This window comes from Aulonocara sp. 'chitande type north' Nkhata Bay, linkage group LG5 (genome assembly GCF_057382095.1).
Source record: "Aulonocara sp. 'chitande type north' Nkhata Bay isolate Kocher_YH1m ecotype deep benthic linkage group LG5, A_spYH_male_GT1.1, whole genome shotgun sequence".
In the NCBI taxonomy this organism is placed as follows: Eukaryota; Metazoa; Chordata; class Actinopteri; order Cichliformes; family Cichlidae; genus Aulonocara; species Aulonocara sp. 'chitande type north' Nkhata Bay.
The window spans coordinates 24,550,626-24,573,649 of record NC_141348.1 but is presented as its reverse complement, the minus strand read 5'-3'; the positions used below and the strand labels follow the sequence as shown (position 1 = coordinate 24,573,649).

The following is a 23,024-nucleotide window of genomic DNA, read 5'->3' as shown; positions in this document are numbered from 1 at the left end:
GAGTGAACTTGAGTCTGACCTTCTGTGTGTCCTCTCCTCTCTCCTCCCCACTTTCCTGTCTGTCTCCACTATCCAATAAAGGCAAAAATGCCAAAAAATAATGATGGTCCCACACAGACCAACTTGACAGTAATTAATAAATCTTGAAACAAATCTAAAGAAAAATGTAAAGAATTAAGAATAAATTAAAACATTCAGAGCGAGGTAGGGTGCAGGCACGATGGCCTACAGGCAAGTGGAGGTACAGTAGCTGAGCTCGACTGAGGAAACCCTGCAACAGAGCAAAACGCACACACACAGAGCCACCACAAGATGGCGAAGCGCCATCACACACATACACTGAACATCAGTGTCAACTATGTATTTTCCTCTCATTCCAGGCCAAAAGCTACTGGTTGGGTCCAAATTACGCTAAGGAGGGTCCTGAGAGCAACGACATCCGCCGCACCAATGTCCCGGACATCCGCGTGGCGTACCGAAGCGAGACGCTCACCGAGGAGCTTCAGCTCATCACTCACGCTGTGCGCACGGACGAGCTGGACGCTATCGACGAGGAGGACTCTCTCACCATGGGCTCTTTCCCGGGACGGCGTTGAAATCTGACAAAATGTAAAATCCCCAAACCCGTGGCCCACCCAGCATGACACTGAAGACATGTGCTGTGAGAGCAGCATAAACACCACCACAACAATTGTACAAGTATGTCAGCTGCACAGCTATGAAAAAGCCAAGAATATAGTTCTGCCAGAACACTTAGGCTCCACTTACTTTAATATTGCCATGTGTTATTTTATTTAAAGTTTCCCCAAATGTCCATTGTTTGCAGTCTGAGTCAGTTCCATGAAGGTTTGCAGGGCCTGCCATCAGGGTTTTCTGAGATTGAACAGCAGGGAAACGTGTGGTGTATTCCTGTCGTGTCCTGTCCATCAGATGGTCCCTGTGGTGTTTTCTATTAATTAGTAACTTGCTTTCATAGTAGTAGCTGCAGTATTTACACTGACAACCAGCACATTTAAACCTCTCCTGTTTTGCTTAGCCTCTTCTATACTTAGTCATTCTGTTCTTTCATTTGATTACACACAAATAAAAAATTACTGATGTATTTTTGCAGGAATAACACGCTTTGATTGTTGGTGGAGGTTGGACTTACCTGCACAACAAACTTTGACGGGCCTCTTGTTTAATCTACTGAATGCTGCAGCACTAAATCATAGCTGTGTGTGTCTTGCTTGGCGTGGTTTTTAATCATATACTTGCTAAATTGCACTTTCTAGAATCGTTCTTCCATGATTCAGTCAGCACAGAAAGAAAAAAACTCCACAGTCGAGAGGAGAGAAGCAGGCTGATGCAAACATTCCTTGAAGCGAATGGGACTCTTTAAGCAGCGTACGAAGCGACCTCGTCAAAAATGATGAGATGTTTGTGTGCTGAAAGAGAGACACTGTAGATTTTAATCACAGCACAAAAAATGTGGATGAGTTCTCACTTTGACCTCACTGTGACCACAAACCCCCCTCTGTATGTCTTAGGGGCCCCAATCATTCTCATTCCTTTTACTTAGACAGTCACAGAGGTTTTTCCCCTTTGCATGCAATGCACTGTACATATGCACCCAGCCAAGGTTTCACAGTGCCTTTTCATTTTTAGCTTTGAGCAGTGCATGCTCTCTTTCTCGCCTGCTTATTTTCCCTCAGTCGATAAACACTGAGCATATACGCGCTTCACACCGATTAGCTGAAACCACCTAGCTGCATGATCAGTGTAAAGTAGCTTTTACTTTGGCCTTTAGGAGGATCTATTACCGGTTCTGTGAGTATGTAAATGATTTTTTTTTTATTTGCATGTCTGCATGATTAATGGATGGCAGGAGAGAATGAGACTGATGTTTACAGCAAGCTTTAATGTAAAACATCTAAACTAATTCAGGGCTGCTGACCAGCTTTCAATCCAGAATCTGTTTTGTAATGTAGCAAGCAGGTTTGTACTCGGTTCTGTTCACCATGTACAAATTCACAAACCATGCTGGGACATGGTTAAGACATTTGCATGGTACTTGTAGCATTTTTTTTTTTTTTACTTGCCCCAAACCTGGTCAAAGCTGGTATCACCCACCTCGGGATTTTTGTATTATAACATCACACTGCCTGCCACTGGACCTCCCATCAAACTGCTAGCATACTTGTTAAACCCCAGTCGAGTAAGACTTGATGCCAAGACTAGAAGAGAACGAGTCAGAAAGTATCGGGCTTTATTTGAATAACCAGCTGTAAAGTATTAGGGTAGGAAAGTGTTTGCTTTAGAGGTGTTTAGGATAAAAACTGAGAATCTGTCATTTTTCAGCTATAAATCGTAGCTACACAAGTGGAGCTCCGTGGAAATGTCACTGTGGGAGTTTCTGTAAAGAGTGTATTTTTCAAAGGCAATACAAAGATGGGTAATTTTATCTAATTGATGTGAAGGTTTGACACTTCAATTTGTCTGTTTATTGCTTTTTGAATCTAAGTGGACACAGAGTGTCTGCTCTGCCTCTTTATTACTGCATTAGTCATTATTCTTCACCTGTTTTTATTCCTGTGAACTCTCAGTATTTCAATGCAAATGTAACAGATAAAGTGTCAAAGTTGGTACTTTTTACTCTAAAGCCAAACGTCACCTCCAGCAGTGTCTGTGAACACTTTGGCCCTTGCACTTTTTCATTTGAACCAAAACACTGATGGATTTTACATCTACACTGACGTTAGCCTTTTACTCGCTCGTTTAATATTCAGTTTTGACTACTCTGTAACATTTTGCACTGTGATTATGGGAGTTTTTTGATTACAGTTGCTCATGCTGCTACGGCATTTGTCATCTGAACCGACCCAAAACTTTTCCACCTGTTCGGTTTCTATCTGTTCACTTTTACACCTTGTTGTTTACTGTTTATTATGCTAATTATGTCCAACATATAGTCCACCCTACCTCACAAATCATGTCTTTTTGGAGCCCAGCAGCAGTATTCAAGACTGCAACTCACAGCAATCAACTGCTGACAATCTGAAAACTACATAAAAGTCCCATTATAGTTTGCATAATTCAAATTAATATATTACTCATATAATTAATATATTGAAGCCAATCATCAGGAAAAAAGAAAAAGCAACAACTCCTTTTACTTCAGAAGCTCACGTTTCTGGTATTGTTGTATTAAAACCAATATTTCAATATATAAAGGAGATTGAGCTCAGTAAATAGTAGCACATGAGGGTCAGAGATAAAATACGTGAAGTCGAGTAACACTGAGTGGGAGCCAACACAGAAACACAGCATATATTCAAACATGTCGTTAACAGTTCACAATCCGGATAACATGTTCGGCATCATTACATTACTAACCTCATAGTGCTCTAAGTATTCTGATACTCAGTATGTGTTTGTTTTCAGCTGAGGTTTTTTCTTTGTTTTTACAGCCATGTAACTGTGTAGACATTATGATTATTATTATCATCATTTTTATCATTTTTTAAATTCTGCCTGATTTTATTTCCATTAATCTGTAATCTGTAGCCTTATTGCTTGAGATGGACTGCCAGAGTTTTACAGATTCAGATGCCTCTGAGGTTCACGTGTAATGACTCGACAACAAAATAAAGCATGTTAATTCACCCAGGTTGTGTCACACTTTTATTTACAGGTTATGCTGTGACAAATTAGACTCCAACTTTTTATTACAGAATTCAAGCGATTACTGATCTTATATTACACAAGACGACAACACGACAATATGTGTGTGTGTGTGTGTGTGTGTGTGTGTGTGTATATGTATATATATATATATATATATATATATATATATATATATATATATATATATATATATATATATATATATATATATATATATATATATATATATATATATATATATATAGATAGATAGATAGATATTTCAAACGAGACGTAAGTATGCACTGTAAACTCAAAGCTCAAAGTTTTCAGTCTGATCATCGGTGACCAGTTTTGGTCCTCTTCTGTCCCCTTTGATGTCCCGTCACTGGTCTCACTTAACTGGAAGCCTAAAGTGTTCACAAAAGACAGAGCAGAGTTGTCTGTGATACATGCAGCATGCTTCTATAGAAACTCCACATGGATGGGAGAAGCGAGTGAAGCAGTGCTTTGTCACTTACGGCTAGCTGCGACCTGACTGCGTTTAACTGGAAGAAGACTCGGCCTCCTTCCTCGGGACACATCACCTTCAGCTCCTCTCTGGTCATGCCCAGAAGCGTAGCGCCGCTCACCACACCGAGACAGCGTACAGTGCTGCAGGAGATAAATAACATGGATCTGTGTTTCTCACACTTTGGAAAACCTGCTTAGTGTGCAGCAGTACACACAGCTGTGTCTTTATATACCTGCAGATTTATATAGCCAAGCTAAGTACCTCCCATGATTCACTATCTTGCAGAGCCGTTTTTAGCAACAAAAACATGAAGTGATCATTTTCTGTATGACTTTAACAGTTTCTCGTGTAATTATGGAGAACTTTTGGCCCACTCTTCTGTTAAGTTGTAGACATTTGTCCATGCATAGCTCTCTTAAAGTACCACCACAGCATTTCAGTCAGTTGCAGGTCTGGACTTTGGATCAACGCCTGTATTTTTTCACTTTCAGTGATTCTGTTGTAAATTTACCGCTGTGCTTGGGATCATTGTTGCATCACTCACTTTTAGCCAAACATGGTAGATGGCCTCACATTAGACTCTACAAATACTGTGGTACTCAGAGGATTTTGTGTCAGTTCAATGACTGCATCATACCCAGGGCCTGTGGCTGCCAACAAAACCTAAATCATCACCCCTCCATCAACGTGCTGTCGGGTGGTATGAGGTGGGTTTTTTTGTGCTGATATGCTGTGTTTGGCTTTCCCAAATGTGGCCAAACATTTTGATCTCATCTGTCAAAAGGTCATTGTTACAGAAGTCTTGTAGTTTGTTCTTAGTGTAGCTTAGGCTTGGCAAACACAAACCATGCAGCCACGTTCTTTTTAGAGAGAAGAGGCTTTTTCCTGGCAATCCTTCCAAACAAGCCATAGTTGTTCAGTCTTTATGCTGTCAGGAACTTTTACATTTAACATGCTGAGGCCTGTAGAGTCTGAAAAGTGTGAGTCTTGGATTTTTTGCAGTTCCTCTGCATTGCATGGTCTGACCTCGGGTTGAAAAGTCTACTCCAGGGAAGATTGGAAAATCTTGAATGTTTTTCATTTGCGAAAAATCTTTCTCACTGTAGAGTGAAAGACTTCAAATTATTTGAAAATGACATCATTTCTTATGTCTTGGCAATGCTAACTGCCAAGACTTCAGCTTTTATAGAGTTGCTCACACTCGCTGATGATCAGTACTTACTGCTTCCATAGAGATTAAGAGGGTAAAGGAGAACTCAGATTTTCACACGGTGCTTCTGCTTTTTGGATTAAATACATAATAACACAGTGCAATCGGTAGCGTGGCTGAGCGGTCTAAGGTGCTGGATTAAGGCTCCAGTGTCTTTGAATCCCACCGCTGCCATGAATAGTTTTGGGGCTTGAGTAAGGTACCGTCTCTACACACTGCTCCCTGTGTGCTGGATTGGTAGCTGCCCACTGCTTACTGGTAGAATGGGTTAAATGCAGGGGACTAAGCAATTTCTACAGGGTTAATAAAGTATACATTAATATGTCATGTTTTGTTGTTCAGCTAAGGTTGTTTTTAATATTTATACTTAACAGACTGAAAAAATGAATAAATAAAGCTGAAATGTATGAAAATTGCGATAATTTTGATAATTGATAACACTAATATTAATATGAAGGAGAACAGAGATGATTGCAGATGTCACAGCAGGTTGATCATCCACATCTGAGACCATTTTTACTCTTTAACTGTTTGTCCACATTTGTCCCTCCTCCCTGATATTTCAGCTGATCTTTCTGACCTTCATGTTTCTTTTTATGCAGACACTGGATAGTAAATGCCAGAAACTAGCACCAAGGCCACCTGCACAGCCAATTCATTACATTAGGGAGTGAAGAATTCTGGTTGTACTCACATTTTACTGAAGCCCTTGTCTTCGAGCCAGGCTTTCACTTCGGCAGGCTTGGACCTCTTTGTTAGGACAGGTGAGGCCACAATTTCCTTTGAAAATGGAACAATAATGTATTATTAGTTTAAGTGTAAAGTAGTATTACTTTAATTAAGTCTGAAAATAAAAATGCACATACAGCTTGCTATATAGTTTAAACTATATGATTATTGGTTTTTGCTCATGTCCGTTCCTGTTTTATTTTGTGATTCCTGGTCTCTTTTACACAGTTGAAAGTTTTACTTCCTGTCTTTGTTGGGCTTTCTGCTTTGTTTTACAGAAGTAAACATCAAATTAGAAGGGCAAAAACACTCAGCAGTGACTCATTACAAGTAATGTTTCTTGTATTTATAGTAAATTCCCAGTTTCCTGGAGTGTGGAATGAAACAGGAATGGGATCACTCCCATTAGCACCTGTGGCTTGGCAAAAGTCTAATCCTGCACAAACATGCTTTTTATTTCTTATCATCTACGCTCAGAATAATTCAGTGTTTGTGTATCTTTAATGTGAACTGTAACGTGTTCGTGTCTGCTAAGTGGTAACCTCTTCATCAGGTTGGTGATCATTATCGCTCAGGATATTACTGGGGACAAAGCCTTCCTCCCCTCTGTCATTCCTCACTTTCCACCACTGCTTGGACTTGTCCAGCAGCTGTAGGCACAAATAAAGCAAATATGGAGGCAGTTAACAAAACAAATGCGAGTAGGGACAGAAAAATCGGATGAGTCACTTTGCTGATACCTGAACTGTTTCTCCTTTTCTCACGGTGAGCTCTCTTTGGTTTCTTGAAATGAAGTCAGACTTCACACGCACTTCTCGCGGTTTTGGCTCCACTGAGCTGGGAAAAAGTCAAAATCAAAAACACTCACTTTGCACTGAATCATTGACTCCTTTGTGTGTTCATGCGTACCGTGTAGGTTTCCAACTGGCATACGTCTGTGTGGAAGAAGAAAATAGCATTGATGTGAACTTCTGTGCTTTTTATTTAAGTAACTAGAAGATACTTGAATGCTTCGTTTACCTGACTGGGCGCAGGTTGCCGATCCTCCTGCCTGGTTACTGGTTTACTGGGTCCAGGTTGTGGGCTCTTTGGTCTGGCCACAGATTTGGGTGCACTCCTCTGTCTGGTCAGAGGTGGAGTGGGGGGAGGTTCTGCAGTGACTTCAGGGGGCTGCCAGCCATCGAAGAACTGCGGGGTGTAGGTTGGAATGTCCTCATCATCTTCTGGCCACTGGGTACTGATAACAGTAAGAGTACATGTTTGATTGCCCTGCTGACATTTAACAGAACACTTTCTCAGCTGTAAACAAAAAGAAGTCAAAGTATAAGAGATGTCTTGTTACACCTGGGAATGTTCCAGGCATCTCCCAGAGACTGCCACAGCTCGTCCTCCTCCGTGGACGCCTCTTCACTCATGAGACGGATACACTGAGGCGTCAGCAACGGCGCAATAATGCTGGGCGGCAGAACCTCAGGACAGTGTGACACCACCTGATGAGGGCATTAACAATTAATAACGAATATAAGTCCAGTGGAACAGTGGTGTGCACAGCCCACCCTGAGCAGGTGGAAGGCTTGCTGAGATGACAACAGGAGGTGTCTGTGCAGTTTAAAGTCCAGCCAGTGAGCAAATGAGAATCAAATCCCCAGTTAAGTTAATTCCCAGTGTTTAAACACTCATTAACAGTTCTTTATGTGACAGCACTTTTACAAAAGCCAAACGAAGAATATCAGCATGAACACCTCATAACAACTGTCAAGCACAGCGATGGAGTGGTGATGATCTGGGCTCGTTTGCAGCCACAGGACCTGGAAACCAGTCACTGAAGCAACCATGAACTGCAAAGTATTTTGAAGTCAAACATGAGGCCCTCTGTGTAACACTTCAAGCTTTCATTAAATTGGTTATAAGTAGGACCATGAGCCTAAGCAGAGCAGCATATTTCAAACAGAACAGCTGTAAAAGAAAAGAATGGATGTGTTGCAACCTCCAAACTAACCCAACTGAAATGCTGTGGGGCGACCTTAAGAGAGCTGCGCATAAATAAAATGCCCACAACACTCAATTAACTGACACAACCCTGTAAAAAGGTGTGGGCCAGAATTTCATCACAGTGATGTGAGAGACTGATAAAGTCACAAAACAATTAGTGCTAAAAGTGGTTCTACAAGCTAATGAATCATGGGGTGCAGTCCTGTGAAAAAACATCTTTTTAACTACGTTTCACAGTCAGGGTGCTTCGGTTTTGAAATGACCTGTGTGAGCAGAGTCGGCTTTGAAGAAATGACTTTTAAAACCAATTTTGTTTTAGTCCTGCTTTTAAGCAGCTCTGTTATGCGTGATTTTTAAAATGTCCTTGCTATCTTTCCTCAGATTTCTTCCTCACTGCCCACTCTAGACTATCATTAATTTAATCCATTTATGTTTTCTGTTATATTTGCGATCGCGTGGGTGGGCGTATGTGTGAAGGTGGAAACAGTGCTGGGAAATTCTAAAGATGATGCCAAAAATGTTTTTAATAGTCACTTACGAATTTTAACGAGACAAAAAAGGAGCGGACAAATTCAGGAGCACTGGGATTGTTGATCTTTCCATTGAGCTCCCCCTGTCAAAGAAAGATGTCGCACATGCTGTATGTTACACAGGAACAACACACAGACCCACAGCGTGATGATATTGTGTTAACGGAAAAGGGGGAACAAACCAGCAGGTTTAAGCCGAATTTAATTTTATGGAGGCATTCTTCAAATTCTTCTTGAGAGGGCATGCTGTCCATGACTGAAAAATAAAAAACAAACAATAAAGATAAATAATTAAATAAACATGCAGACATCACAGCTGCTAATATTTATTAGAATAAAATGTATTTTTATATAAATATAGAGCTTAAAGTAAAGGCAATACATTTGTTTAAATACAGATTATAGTCTTTGTCATTTTAGCCAGCCCACAGCAATCTACAGTTATGTAATGAATATAGACCAAAGCTGAAACTCACAGCTAAACTAAACTAACATCTAAAATTCTGTTTTTAATACTAAATTAAAAGAAAAAATAGAGGTCCTTCCTTTTTGATAAAGTATATAGTTAGGGGATCAGGTGACCTTGAATCATCCCTTAGTTATCTAGGCTGGAGGTTTCTTCCTGTTAAAAGGGAGCTTTTCCTTCCCACTGTCGCCATAGTGCTTACTCATAGAGGGTCCTCTGATTGTTGGGGTTTTCTCTGTTTTCTCTGTATTTTTATGGGGTCTTTACCTTACAATATGAAGCACGTTGAGGCAACTGTTGCTGTGATTTGGTGCTACATAAATAACACTTAATTGAATTAAACTGAATTGAGTTAAACCAGGCGCTGCTGGAAGCTGTGAATTTCACACAATATGGGATTTTTTTTTTCAAGTGTGCTTTTAATTTTGACCTTTCCCCTTTTTCTTCTTCTTCTTCGTCTTCTTCTTCTTTGCATTTTTAGCTTCTGCTGCAGCTAATTGTCCCATGAAGATTTCGATGTCCCTTAAAATATGATTCAACATATCCTGCAAGAAAGAAAAAAGCCACTGAGAAAAGAGGAATTTATTCATTTATTCTTCCCTTATCAGATGTTATTAAAGATGCTTTCTGATTTAAGCATGCAAAGAAGAAGCAAAATATACTTCTCCTAAAGAAAACTCACCACATTCCTGTCCAGCTCCGTGTATGAACGAGGTACGTCTTTACGCATGAAGGGCTCCTCATCATCCTCCTCATCTTCAGGCAGTAACATTTCAGGATCGTGCAAATGGTCTTCTATACACACAACCACAAACAGATGAAAAAGAGGATGAATACGCCATCATCACACCAATAACAGTGCATCAGTACCACCATGTGTGCTGTCACAACCTTACCATAGTCAGGCTCACTCCACTGCCACGCTGGTTCAGCCGCAGGCTCTGGCTCGCTGGGTTTAGGGATTACTGCAGGTTTCACTCCTTCATTTCTGATTTTTTTTTTAAAAAAAGGTGAGATACAGTTTCACAAAGAAAACTTTAATAAAGATTAAAGTGTATGGACACAGAAATTTTACAGTACTTGATGCCTGAATTCTGTCCCTGGCGTGCCAGTGCTAGTGAGAGATGTTTTTCAACATAGTCGGCCTGTAAAAAAAACAGAAGAAAGTATTAGAAAATCACTTGCCCTTTGCTTTCGCTTGATATGAGTCATGATGGCAGCCATCTCGGCCGGTTTGCCCTCACCCTGACATCATCACACTGGAACATGAAGACAGTGTGGTTGCGTTTTTTCCTGGCCTGGACTGACACTGTGAGCAGAGAGTTAAACACCCCGGCGTTCAGCACAGCGGTGAACTCCTGGATGTCACTGAGAGGCATCGACTCCAGCTCGTCCTGAAAAAGCACAATAACAAGTACAAAGTCATCACAGAGGATGTTGGGTTGTTGATTCACATGTTTTTATAGCTTCTATCATTGCAGGAGAAAAGCTTGAACATCATTAAACAGTACTGTGAAAACCTCTGGAGTCACAGCTCCATGTTTTTATGTTTTGCTAGAGAAACTGAAAATATTTAAATGAATGTATTAAAATGTTTAAAAAAATAAATGGCTATAGAGTACAAAAGCCAAAAACAAAGTCTGCATGATTCTAATGAACTTGAAAATAAATATTTCACATGACCACATTTATTCTTCAACACAGTCTGAATTCTCTTTGTTTTCCTTTGGGGGTTTTTTTTAAGTAGTCTTCAGGAATAGTTCTTCATGAGTCACATTCAAAGCTCTTCTTTGGAAGTTTCTGCCTTTTGTTCTGTTCTCTGTCAAAATAATCCTACACTGTTTCAATAATGTTGATGTTTGGGCTCTAGGCAGGCGATGACCGATAATGATCCGCAGTGAGTTTCTTATCCAGGTATGTTTTTACCCTATTGGTTAGTGTGTCCTAATAAATAAATAAATCCTAATAAATAAATAAGGTTTTAAAGGGTTTTAAGATGAAATGCTACTGGCAAATGTGCATTTTCCTCTTACTGACATACACGTGGTTGCCTCTCCATGTTATTAGCTCTGCCCAGATCTTTCAACACGCCTGTATGACACATGACAGCGGGTCTGCATTTTACTATACTTTTGATATCAGACATTTATGCAAATTGGCACAAATTTAATGATAACTCATCCAATTAACTCATTCCAGTTTAAATAGACTTTTTGTAAGCTGCGCTGTGGTTGTTACCTTGTTTTCAATATCTGTGAGCATCATTTTGGTGCCTTGCACCTCCAATTGCATGTTCTGACCCCACACATGACCCATCTCCTCCAGCAGGTTCAAACGGTCCACACAGTCTGTGATGTTTTTCAGGTCCTTCCCGTCCAGGTCACAGGTGAACAGGTGCTGCGGCACAGAAGGATTAAAACAGAAGTTTGACACTATCCAGAGACACGTACATTTGGATGTATAATAGAAAATGTTCTTAATACTCCACCTCCACCCTGCACTGAAAGTTGCCCATCATCTTGTTTATTGATGCTGCATACTCCTGCCTCTGCACTGCTGAAACACAAAGCAGGTCTTTATGTTCTTTGTTCTTCTTTTCACAAATACAATTAAAGGTGGAAGCATAATAATAATAATAACAATTGACAATTGAAATATTTAGGATGGAAAGGCAGCAATGACATAGTCAAATGATCAGTTGCATAAGGTCATAAAAGAAATAAATATCCAATAAGATAAATCAGAGTTATATATATATGAAATTAAAACCTATTAGTACGTTTAACAGCAATGTTTACTTACAGTAAACTGATTTTGCACTTGGCCTCGACATATTTGAGAGCCGTGATGGCGCTTCATCCATCGTGGAATAACCACTGTCACAGAAAAACAAAAACCCAAATATAAACCTTTGAACCTTTGAATAAAATAAATGAATAAAGCAATCAGCCAATTGATTGTTGCCCAGATAAAAAATTGCCAGAATACATACTTGGACTGGAGTGAGTCTGCATAGCTGCTGGTATCACAGCCAAAGGGGCTGTTATTCCTGAACATACTGACTGGACTCACCTGGAACATCACATGAATCATACACACGTCATACATGAGTGGACTCACCCACCTGTATCTGAAATCAACCCATAAATCTTCCACTTTTACAGGTTTATTGTGTTAAGTCTGAGCTAATTAGAGGAATGAAAATTAAATTAAAACGCAGAGAATTATAAACGGATCAAGAAAACAATCTTGTGGTAACACAGAAATGTGGTCAGTTACATCACAACTGCACACCTGCAGTGACACATGACCAAACACACTGAACACAAAACACAAATATGATACAAATAAAACAACGTGCACTGTACATCTAACATCTATCTATCTATCTACACATCAAAATAATTAAGGGAACACTTAAATCAGATCTTGATTAATGACATATGAAGAATACATGAGGTTCAAATCCTGACTGACATATGATGTGTGTTAGGATGCCTGGGTCGTTGACCCAGGGTTTTTGAGTTTATTATATTATTATTTCTAGTCTTTGGTTTCTTTGAGTTCTGTCTTATGGTTTATGTCTCTGTCTTCTCTAGTTGCTCTGTCTCCCCTGTCAGCTGTATCCCCTTGTCTAGTTCGCGTCTCTGTGTATCCTTAGTTGCTATATCCCCGTGTCCAGTCAGTGTCTGTGTCTGCCCTGGTCCCACATCTCTGTTCCCTTTGTTATAGTGCCTGCCTGTGAGTCTGTGTTATGTTTCCTGTGTTACTTTGAAAGTCCATGTCTGATGTTAATGTGTCTGGTTTTGCTTCCCCTTGTCTCGTTAGGCCTTATTTGCCCCAGCTTTGTTTTCCTCCTGTTACCCATTCCCTGAGTGCTCCCTCTGTGTATTTAAGCCCTGTGTTTCTCTGTGTCTGTGTCGTGATCTACCGTTTACCTAGCTGTGTGTTCTGTCAGTCCTCTGGTGTAAGTTTATTTTGATTTTTTCCAGTTATGTTATATTTGAGTTGACATCTGGCTCTGGAGTCTGCACCTTGGGTCCTATTCCTGTCTGCACACAGCCTACCCATAACAATGTGTAGTTGGTGGAAAAGTGGCGTAATGACAGTCAGTGGAAACCAAAATCATTAAACCTTTAAAAGTTTGGATTCAAAACCACACCATGAATTCATTTACATAATTATTCAAATTTTCCCTTATTCTTTAAATTTTTATTTTGAAAAGCATGTTTTTAAATTATGTTGATAGCCGTGAATAAAGAGAAGAACTAAGTCCAACCTTTCAGCAAGCCTTCGCCGTACATCGTTCAGACAAACAATAAAGACATATTCAGTGTACCGCTGATATTGTCACCAGTTCTTACCTTTTGCTGTTAGTTCCTTATGCGTTGTTTTTGCTTCCAGTCAAACTCTGCTCATGTTTGAAACCCACACTTTGTCGATGTACGGCTTAGACTTCCTCATCAGAGAGAAGGACAAAGTCCGGATCTGTGGAAGAGCCACCTGGATGAGGGCGTGAGATCTTTAGTAGTATCCCGTTTGAGCAAAGGTTACCAGATATCGTGGAAATCCCCTCCCATCAATAAATGCTACAAAGAAAACTTGATCAGCATTTTGCATTCTTTCCATTTGTAAATATTAAGATAAGAGGACACTACTTAATTATTCTTCCATATTGGTTCAATAGTCTGCTGTTATGTAATCTGTATATCTGTTGTATTCTCTATACATAAATACATTTGGGGCTAATGCTAAATGGGTACAAGTGAAACAAGGTTAAAAGAGAGAGAGAGAAGGAAATCTAAATACCGTTGTAGCACTTAAAGTCTCCCTTTTACGTCTCCTTCCTTTAGCTTTAAATGCCCTGTTATAAATGTTCAAAAAGGATTATGACACCATCTACCTGGCTTGTTGATTTTTATGTCCTCTTAGCAGATATCACAAAGCCAAACATTAACCAGACACAGCGTGTCACAGCATCCAGTGTGAATGTATTTAGCTCAAATGATCTATGAAAACTTTACCAGATTGAGAATAATTTGTTCACCACATTTGCTTTGATTGCTTCTATACGACTGAGATTGCCCTTCCAGAAAGTAAACCGAGGAGCCTGCTGAACAGCAGGAAGTGGCTACTGTACCATGTCATTATTTTGGGATGCTTGTACTATAAACAATGTCTCATTAAAGTTTTGCTACTTTTTTATTGCCATTTTGCTGTATTTAAGAGGGAACATGGCTCATTCAAGCCGCTGTAACTGGCAGAAGCTTTGCAGATTAAGATCTTCAAATCCAAAAATATGACAAATCATAAAAGCATGACGTTACACACCAGATTAAATGTATAAAAACCTGAAAAAAATGAGCTCTTTTGTCAATACCCAAAGCGGCAATATTATTCAAAAGTGTAATACCTTAAGAAAATGTTGAGAAAAGCCTTGAGTCATCCCTCATTTCCTTAGTTTTTATTTCCAAGGAGCCAGAACTTTTTTATGAGTGGTTTTGAGTGATAGTTCTCCAGGCTTTCTGGCGGTCTATCAAAGTTTTTCTTTAGAATTGGCTACTTTTTCACTCACTTTCAGTTCAGTCCTTGTTTGTGACCATTATCAGAAGAATGTTTTTTGTTTGCAACGCTAATTAAGAATGACCTATGAGTCATTCAAACATTAAAAAGGCTCCTGAGTCAAGGGATGAATCGGTGTTGGGTCTACACATAACAGACAACTTGGCAAAGGACCCGATTGTGTCTTTAGGCACTTTGTTATAAACAGCCTGAGACAAAAACATATAATTCTTTCCTAGAGGTGCTGTTTGCCCTGAGGCAAGGCAGATAACTGCTTAGAACCTCAAGCCAGTGAAATGCCTCCAAGTGCTGACAGACTTCAAACAACAAAAATGGCATTAAAAAAGCAGACATGGAAAATGCTGAGTGGCTCACAATTGGTCATGGATTGGAGCTAAACATTATTGAAGCAATGTGGGATCCTGTTGACAGAGAACAGAACAAAAGGCTATCAACATCCAAATAAGAGCTTTGAATGTCCTTCAGGAAGCCTGGAGAACTATTCCTGAAGACTACTCAAAGAAATGACAGGAAATCTTGACTAGGAGAGTTCAAACGGTGCTGAAGAATAGAGGTGGTCAAACCAAATATTAGCTTTCAAGCTCATTCCAGTTGTTTAGACTTTAGTTTTTCCTTCTGTGCTGTATTTCTGTGTATAATTGCACGTTTCAATAAATCTATTTCCCATCTTCGTCACAAAATATAAAGAAATGATAAGTGTGGCTGAGGTGTGATCCCTGACTCAGCTGCAGGGGAGGGGCGGTGCAATGAGCTCAAGGGTGCCAGAGAGGTTGGAGAGACAGGTGGATGTGATTGTGCTGATGAGGATTTCCCTTTTTTTAGTGATGTTGGACAGCAGAGGGCAGGAGAGGGCACAGCTGACTGGAAAGTTGGCTGCCATGTGTGCCAAGCCAGGAGTGTGCAATAAAAGCTAAACAAAACTGAAAGACGGTGTGTTGGGTCGGAATCATTTACAGTGCGTAGTTTAACACAATGCAGGGGACTATATATAATAAAATCTCTTGTATTCAAAAGATTCAAATAGGGATGTGTCCAGGAAAGAAAGGATTTTAAAGCAAACATGCTTCTCTTTCTTTGTCTGTTAGACAGACATAAAAATAATAATACATGTTTGATGAGCAAGTCATTTATTTTGTATGATTTTTAGTTGAACGCTTTTTTCTGACGAATATCAACATTTTCTCAGTCGAAGAAATAAAAAAATGAGCGCTGGAAATTGACCACCTCCAAAATAAAGAGGATACACTGCTCAGAGGCTCTGGCTGGAGGAACAGATGTTTGTCAGATTAACAGTTTAACTCATCACTGTCACGTAGATTTGTGATACATTAAATTTGACATAATTTTTTAAAGGTTTCTAAGTGTAAGTGACTCAACAGACACACGTTCAGTGCCTGCTCTGTGACTTTAACACTACAGTATGTTGTGCTGATCTCATGCTTGCTGTTGTTTAACTAAACCACTGGAGGTCAGCTGTGTTTCATTGAGCACATTTATCATTTCTGGGGAGCTGATTTGCAATTAACTCAAATCTCTCTCAACCTCCAGAATCAACAGCAAAAATAAACAATGTTTTAACAAAGTCTGTTTTTTTATGAGCAGACATTCACATACCAGCCAGTTCACTGGAGACACCTGTTCATCTTCTTGTTAACATTAACATGTAATCAGCACATCACATGGCGGACACCCCATGCAATGAGATTCAATTCAATTCAATTTTATTTATATAGCGCCAAATCACAACAAAAGTCGCCTCAAGGCGCTTCATAGATACAGAGAAAAACCCAACAATCATATGACCCCCTATGAGCAAGCACTTTGGCGACAGTGGGAAGGAAAAACTCCCTTTTAACAGGAAGAAACCTCCGGCAGAACCAGGCTCAGGGAGGGGCGGGGCCATCTGCTGCGACCGGTTGGGGTGAGAGAAGGAAGACAGGATAAAAGACATGCTGTGGAAGAGAGACAGAGGTTAATAACAGATATGATTCAATGCAGAGAGGTCTATTAATACATAGTGAGTGAGAAAGGTGACTGGAAAGGAAAAACTCAATGCATCATGGGAATCCCCCGGCAGCCTACGTCTACGAGATATTTACACATGATCACGATAACATGCTGAAGTTCACACTGAATATCAGAATAGGTTGAAAAAGGTGATTTAATAGATATGTATGTATATACTGTGAACACTATACAGATGCAATTTGAAAAAATTTGAATATCATGCAAAACTTCTTTTATTTCAGTAACTCAACTTAAAAGGTGAACGAAAATATGATATCGATTGGCAAAGAGAGATATTTCAAGCCTTTATTTGTTATGATTTTGATGACTATGGCTTACAGCTTATGAAAACTCCAAATTCAAAAGCTCAGAAAATGTAAATATTGTGAAAAGGTTCAATATTGTAGGCTCAAAGTGTCACACTCTAATTAGCTAATTAATCCAAAACACCTGCAAAGGGTTCCTGAGCCTTTAAATCAGAGGTGCCCAATCCTAGTCCTCGAGAGCTACTGTCCTGCAGTTTTTATGCATCCCTAATGGTTTGATTACCTCTTCAGCATGCCATCCATCAAGTTTGGCAAAGGCCTGATAACAAGCCATTCATTTGATTCAGGTGTGTCAAAACAAGGATGCATCTAAAACCTGCAGGACGGTAGCTCTCGAGGACTGGGATTGGACACCCCTGCTTTAAATGGTCTCTCAGTCTGATTCAGTGGGAAGACTGCTGACCAGAAAAACCATCATTGACACCCTCCATGAGAAGGGAAAGCCCCAAAAGGTAATTGCAAGAGAAGCTGGATGTGGTGGGGCGTGGTCTGCGGTGCCGTGCGGACGCACCTGCACGGCATCCGCAATCACGCCCGCCGTGTTAAAACACGGGGACTCAGGGGTTGGTGGTGGTGTGGTGTGACGTGAATCAAATAAAGTTGGCTCTGAACGTCGCTCCGTGGTCCCGCCGTGCCTTATTCATGCCACATTGGTGCCGAAACCCGGGAGGCGGCATGGCGGGTACCTACCAGAGCCAGGAAAGGAAAGAGCTGGCCGAGAGGGTGGCCGAAATAGCGGCCGCCCAGCGGAAGCAGGCGGCGGAGGTGCGTCGCCAACAGGAAGAGCTGCGGAAGGAGAGCGAACGCCACCTGGGGAAGATGGCAGAGCTGGCAGCGCTGCTCTGGGCCTGGGCGCCACCCCCACAAGTGTGTCCCGAGGACAGTGAAGCGGTGGAGGAGCCGTGTGGGTCACCTCGGCAGCCGGAGGTGGTAGACGAGCCACGCGGGGGTCCGAGCCTGCCGGAGGAGGAGGAGCAGCCGGGTGAAGGGCTGCTCCTGCCGGGAGCGGTGGAGGAGCCGCTCCAATCGGAGGCCGAGGACGAGGCGGGCGAGGGTCTACACCTGCCGGAGGCAGAGGAGTCGCTCCACCCAGAGCTGGGCGAGGGGCTGTGCCTGCTGGGGGCGGAGGCGCAGTGCGGGGAGCCGCTCCAAACGGGAGTGGCGGAGGCGGTGGCGGAGCAGCTGTGCGGGGAGACGGAGGTCCCTGCTCCAGGGCAGCCTGTGCAGCCGGAGTTGGAGGCAGAGGAGCGGGACAGCCCCGCTAGGCCGTGGATCGGCGGGCTGGCTAGTCCAGCCTCGCTGCCACCAGTCGATTCTGCGCGCCTGACGTCTGCCCAGCCGCCTGTGTGCAGGAGCGCACGGCCATGCCTGTGGGGCCGTGTCCGCTTGCTACGCGGCCGACCTCCGGACCAGCTTCGCCGTTGCCGCTGGATGCGCGGGCGGCCACCAGAACGGACGCTTCCCCGTCGCTTGGTCAGGGGCTGGGGCGCCGATGTGTAGGGGCCGAGTCTCGCCCCAGTTCGCGGGGGGGGGGGGGGGGGAGTAGGTTCGGCCGGATTGCTCCCCGGCCTCAATCGGGCGATGGGGGTATGTGGTGGGGCGTGGTCTGCGGTGCCGTGCGGACGCACCTGCACGGCATCCGCAATCACGCCCGCCGTGTTAAAACACGGGGACTCAGGGGTTGGTGGTGGTGTGGTGTGACGTGAATCAAATAAAGTTGGCTCTGAACGTCGCTCCGTGGTCCCGCCGTGCCTTATTCATGCCACACTGGATGTTTCCAAAGTGTTGTATCAAAGCACATTAATAGAAAGTTATGTGGAAGGGAAAAGTGTGGAAGAACTGAACAACAAATATCAAAAGCATCTTACCTGGGATAAAGAAAAAAAGAGCTGGTCTGTTGCTCAGTGGTCCAAAGGCCTCTTTTCTGATGAGAGCAAATTTTGCATCTCATTTGGAAACCAAGGTCCCAGAGTCTGGAGGAAGAATGGAGAGGCACACAATCCAGTCTGTATTTTCCAGTCTGTGTTGATTTGGGGAGCCCTGTCATCTGGCTGGTGCTGATCCACTGTGATTTATTAAGTCCAGAGTCAACGCAGCCGTCTACCAGGACATTTTGGAGTACTTCATGCTTCCTTCCGCAGACGAGCTTTATGGAGATGCTGACTTAATTTTCCACCAGGACTTGGCACCTGCCCACACTGCCAAAAGTACCAAAACCTGGTTCAATGACCACTGGATTACTATGCTTGATTGGCCAGCAAACTCATCTGACCTGAACCCTATAGGGGCACTGCCAAGAGAAAGATGAGAGACATGAGACTGAACAATGCAGAAGAGCTGACGGCCGCTATTGAAGCATCCTGGTCTTCCATAACACCTCAGCAGTACCACAGGCTGATAGCATCCATGCCATGCTGCATTGATGCAGTAATTCATGCAAAAGGGGCCCAAACAAAGTACTGAGTACATATGCATGACCTCTTCAGAGGTCTGTGAGGATCTATGCTCACTGTACTCACAGTCCACAGATCCAAATCCAACAGAGCACGGTTGGGATGTGACAGAGCAGGAGATCCATATCGTTGATGTGCAGCTGACACATCTGCAGCAGCCGAGTGATGACATCATGGAACTAATAAAGTGCATTTTACTCTTATGGCTCAAAGACGAGCATGATTTGTATTTTTGAAAGGATTTCACACAAATTCACAGTCACGCTTTTATTGATAAAATAAACATGCGATCACAGGCTAAATACAGTTACGTTCAACAAGCCATAAAACAATTCAGACCCAAAGTGCAGCAGCAGCATCCATTTCAGAACAAACCCATTACTTTACTGCCTGCTACAGACCCTGGTGGGTCTGTAGCAGGCAGTAAAGCTGCTTTAGCTGGGTCACAATGTTGTCCTTGATGTCTTCCATTGAAATCTGGAGGCGGATGCTGCCGCTGTCAAGTGATCGCGTGTTGTCGTCACTAGAAAACAGCTCACTTATCATTCTGGCCACCACTGGAATGACCTGCAGGGTGAAAGAGGGCTGTTAAGTGTTGGGAAAAGACACTTCGCAAGCTTATTTGTTTAAAAATTTCAAGATAGACCACTTAAATTATGTTACACATTTCTTTACCTGGACCATGATAAGTTTCCTCTCCTTGGGTCTTCCATCTGGCCACTCCTCCCCGAAACACAGATTGATCTCATAGTCAGGAGTGCTTGGTGCCTGGCCACGCTGTTGAGCTATCACACCTGCACAGCAAACAAAAAAATATATATTTATTAAAAAAAAATGCTTTTCCACAGGTGCTCAAACTCATTTTACATTGCAGGCCACACCTGCCCACCTTGATCTTAAGGCATGGGCCAAACCGCTGAAACTCCCATTTTTGTCAGTGTAAAGATGCTTAACTACACATTGTATCTCATTTATTAAAAAGAAGTGACATTAATACATACCAGCGAGAAAAGACTCAAGACAGAACAGTTTGACCTTCCTCTGCCGCTCTATGAGATTCGGAGCAGCTGGATTTGGAGCGCAGGGGCCAGACCAGTACACCTTGCACTGACAGAGACGGACTGCGTAGATATCGTGGCCGCTGACCTCCAGGATCAGACCTCTGTCCATCACGTCCAGAAGGCGGTTAGTGAAGACCCTCTGCTTGTCATTGGTGATGTGCTCCGTGGTCGGAAAGCGTAGCTGTTCCAGGTTCACTGGGCCGAACAGCTCTTCCTGATTGACCATGGGCCCGAGGTCTCCGTAGAACAGCCTGCAGCCTAGCGGGTTGCTGACTGTCGCTGGAGGACACATCTCCTTCCCTCTGTAAAGAAACTGCACCTCCAGGTCTGTCACTGGGTCAGAGATGAAGGTGGAAGCGTGTTAAAAAGGAAAATGCAATAAAACTATATTTTAGGTAAAAACAGAAAAAGAACTAAGCTTAATTTTTGAAAAAGGAGAGGTCACAGGGAAGCAGAAACTTCAATTTTACGACCATGGTGCACATACTGGACACATATTCTCAATTAATTAATAAAAAGTTCTGTTTATTTAAAAACAACAACAGGAATAGTGACATCTTCAAGCTTAAAGCAGAGGAGTTGAAACTATCTTTTTATAAAACCAGCAAGTATTGCTGTCTAGAGAAGAGGTTTTCTGATGTTATATTTTCCTAATTTAAACCAATCAAATGTCATGAAGTTCAACTGCACTTGGGGAGCTACAGCAGGTATCCCCTACACCTCAGCCTGCCACAACAAAAAGCTCAAATTATTATTTTAAGTTGAAGTCTGCCAAGCAAGCAGGTGCAACAGTTCACACTCACTTGGAAGGGAACTGATCCACATTTTGGGAGAGGCAAACAAGCCGTCGGGCAGGGGAGGGGGCTGCAAAGACGGATCGGGCAGAGTAACTGGGGGCATGTCGTGTGTCGTTTGCTGCATCTCCACATCCACGGGCTCCTCTTTAGGCCAGGGTTTAACAGGCTCCTCTTTAGGCCAGGGTTTAACAGGCTCCTCTTTGGACCAGACCTCGTTTGATGGGGGACAGCTGGGAGGCTGCATGGATGACTCAGAACCCATCGGAGACCACATAATGAGAGGAGAGGGGGTGCCTACACGAAGAAAATAATTCATTTACTGTTAATAAGCAATCAAACTGGACATTGCAGAAAAAATTAAAGATGAACGAAGAAAGACGAGAGCGAGCCGCATTAAAGAGCTCTCATTTACCGTGGTTGCTGAGGGGCTGAGGGATGTCACAGACATCATATATCTTCCAAGGATTCATGGGGATCTCTTTGGTGCCGTCATAGACGAGGTTGAATTCTCTGCTTTTGTTCAGGGCACATCGAAGCTGAGCTTTCCACTTTGTAGGATCAGGTTCGTCAACTCCCTCCTGGAACTTTCCGGTCTCCACAGCCCATGCCTGGGAGAATATTTAGACCAAATGAAGGGATCAGTATCACACAGTTATTTTAATTTCTATTTATGCACAGTATGCACTCACAAAAAATAAATAAAACCAGTGTTCTTTATTTACTGAGTGATGCTGGGTCAGCATGTTTGTCAGGAAACAGCTGTATAATGTATTCACAGCTATGTCAGAATGAAAAGACTCAAGCCCAGAGGCTCAATTTTTCACGAGGTACACACACCTCGTCACAACAAAGTTTATGCTGATCAAATTCTGTTTTCTTTTCTTTAAAAAAAGTTTACTTTTTTTTTTTAAGAAAAGAAAACAACCTCATGAGCCACAACCTTTTCCCTTTATGCCTCTCCTGTTTAATTTGGTAGGTTTACAGAAGAACAATAAAATAAAACACCTACATAAAGTTTCATTCAACATGACCCAGAGAAACAAAATAGAACTGGGCTGCAAAGCCAGACGTTTTATTAAAAGTCCTACTTATTATTATTATTATTAGAGGGTATTTTTTAAAAGGATATTAACCAGGAATGAATTAGCATAACCCCTGCTTAAACCTCCTCACTGTCTCTGCAGAAGTACAAGTTCTGATCAGGTATAAGGAATAAAGTCACACACACAGGCAGACACCCCTCTTTTAGTGAATCTTTACCTTAAAGATGGTGTCCTCATCCTCGTGCTGGGGTGTGTGCCGTGTGGCGTGTTTCCATGGGATCCTGAAGCGCATGTTCTCACGGTCAAGCCACGTCAATCCCGGGTAGCGCCCGCTTTCCACCTGCGCGACCAGCCAGGGCTTCAGGCGGACACGCCGAGGGGTGACTGCCATCCTCACTGCCGAGAAAATCCAAGTGAAATCAGTCCACCCTCAGAAGTCTTAATACCTTAATACCCCCCCCCCCCCCCCCAGCTGGCAGGAGTTTCGACGAAAAAAACAAAACAATGCACACAATGAGTTTGTCTGGACGGTTGATGATGATCCTAATCACCATTAGGAGCCAAAAACAGGCCGACAATATCAAACCACTCCCTGAAACTGCTCATGGACTGCAGAAAGCGTGTCAATTGGCCCGCTTTTGTGATTTTTCCCGGTGTTGGCACAGCAT

General features: G+C 42.3%; 4 protein-coding genes across 9 annotated transcripts in view; 2 read left to right on the top strand and 2 right to left on the bottom strand.

Moving 5' to 3' along the window:
• LOC147330651 (AMP deaminase 2-like) overlaps positions 1–3,644 on the top strand; it is a 34,146-nt gene extending 30,502 nt beyond the window's left edge. For all 4 annotated transcript variants that reach the window (XM_086292369.1, XM_086292368.1, XM_086292367.1 and 1 more), the window contains one exon: positions 381–3,644. In XM_086292369.1, coding sequence (XP_086148495.1) covers positions 381–596 — 216 coding nt within the window. In that variant the 3' untranslated portion in view covers positions 597–3,644. The remainder of the gene's footprint in view (positions 1–380) is intronic.
• Positions 3,645–3,916: 272 nt separating this feature from the next.
• On the bottom strand, positions 3,917–13,546 carry eps8l3a (EPS8 signaling adaptor L3a). 3 transcript variants are annotated; one of them, XM_086294226.1, is made up of 20 exons: positions 13,451–13,546; positions 12,079–12,158; positions 11,889–11,962; positions 11,575–11,639; positions 11,325–11,483; positions 10,331–10,480; positions 10,167–10,231; positions 9,983–10,074; positions 9,769–9,881; positions 9,517–9,631; positions 8,803–8,876; positions 8,629–8,703; positions 7,443–7,588; positions 7,119–7,335; positions 7,008–7,033; positions 6,839–6,935; positions 6,641–6,748; positions 6,064–6,149; positions 4,167–4,299; positions 3,917–4,055 (listed from the first exon to the last, which is right to left on the bottom strand). In XM_086294226.1, exons 2-20 carry the CDS (start codon positions 12,141–12,143, stop codon positions 4,044–4,046), a joined length of 1,872 nt encoding a protein of 623 aa, XP_086150352.1. In that variant the 5' UTR covers positions 12,144–12,158; positions 13,451–13,546; the 3' UTR covers positions 3,917–4,043. The 3 variants fall into 3 exon arrangements, with proteins under 3 accessions (XP_086150352.1, XP_086150351.1, XP_086150350.1); XM_086294225.1 differs by lacking the exon at positions 13,451–13,546 and having other exon boundaries at positions 12,079–12,179; XM_086294224.1 differs by lacking the exons at positions 3,917–4,055; positions 13,451–13,546 and having other exon boundaries at positions 4,065–4,299; positions 12,079–12,179.
• Positions 13,547–17,644: 4,098 nt separating this feature from the next.
• On the top strand, positions 17,645–18,502 carry LOC147330649 (uncharacterized). The gene has a single exon (XM_086294223.1). It carries the CDS (start codon positions 17,645–17,647, stop codon positions 18,500–18,502), a length of 858 nt encoding a protein of 285 aa, XP_086150349.1.
• Positions 18,503–19,765: 1,263 nt separating this feature from the next.
• LOC147330648 (interferon regulatory factor 6-like) lies at positions 19,766–22,749 on the bottom strand. The gene is made up of 6 exons (XM_086294222.1): positions 22,574–22,749; positions 21,726–21,921; positions 21,320–21,607; positions 20,457–20,849; positions 20,131–20,249; positions 19,766–20,022 (listed from the first exon to the last, which is right to left on the bottom strand). The coding sequence occupies exons 1-6, from the start codon at positions 22,745–22,747 to the stop codon at positions 19,849–19,851; spliced, it is 1,344 nt and encodes a 447-aa protein (XP_086150348.1). The 5' UTR covers positions 22,748–22,749; the 3' UTR covers positions 19,766–19,848.
• Between the last annotated feature and the right edge of the window lie 275 nt (positions 22,750–23,024).

Bases quoted from the DNA above. Each gene is read 5' to 3' on its own strand.
- eps8l3a (XM_086294224.1), bottom strand. From the start codon at position 12,179: ATGATTCATGTGATGTTCCAGGTGAGTCCAGTCAGTATGTTCAGGAAT. The intron at 11,963-12,078 runs GTATGTATTCTG...TTTCTGTGACAG, and splicing joins GCAGACTCACTCCAGTCCAA to TGGTTATTCCACGATGGATG. The intron at 6,749-6,838 runs GTATCAGCAAAG...TTGTGCCTACAG, and splicing joins GAAAAGGAGAAACAGTTCAG to CTGCTGGACAAGTCCAAGCA.
- LOC147330649 (XM_086294223.1), top strand. From the start codon at position 17,645: ATGCCACATTGGTGCCGAAACCCGGGAGGCGGCATGGCGGGTACCTAC.
- LOC147330648 (XM_086294222.1), bottom strand. From the start codon at position 22,747: ATGGCAGTCACCCCTCGGCGTGTCCGCCTGAAGCCCTGGCTGGTCGCG. The intron at 21,922-22,573 runs GTAAAGATTCAC...ATATTCTCCCAG, and splicing joins ATGAGGACACCATCTTTAAG to GCATGGGCTGTGGAGACCGG. The intron at 21,608-21,725 runs GTAAATGAGAGC...TTCTTCGTGTAG, and splicing joins TCAGCCCCTCAGCAACCACG to GCACCCCCTCTCCTCTCATT.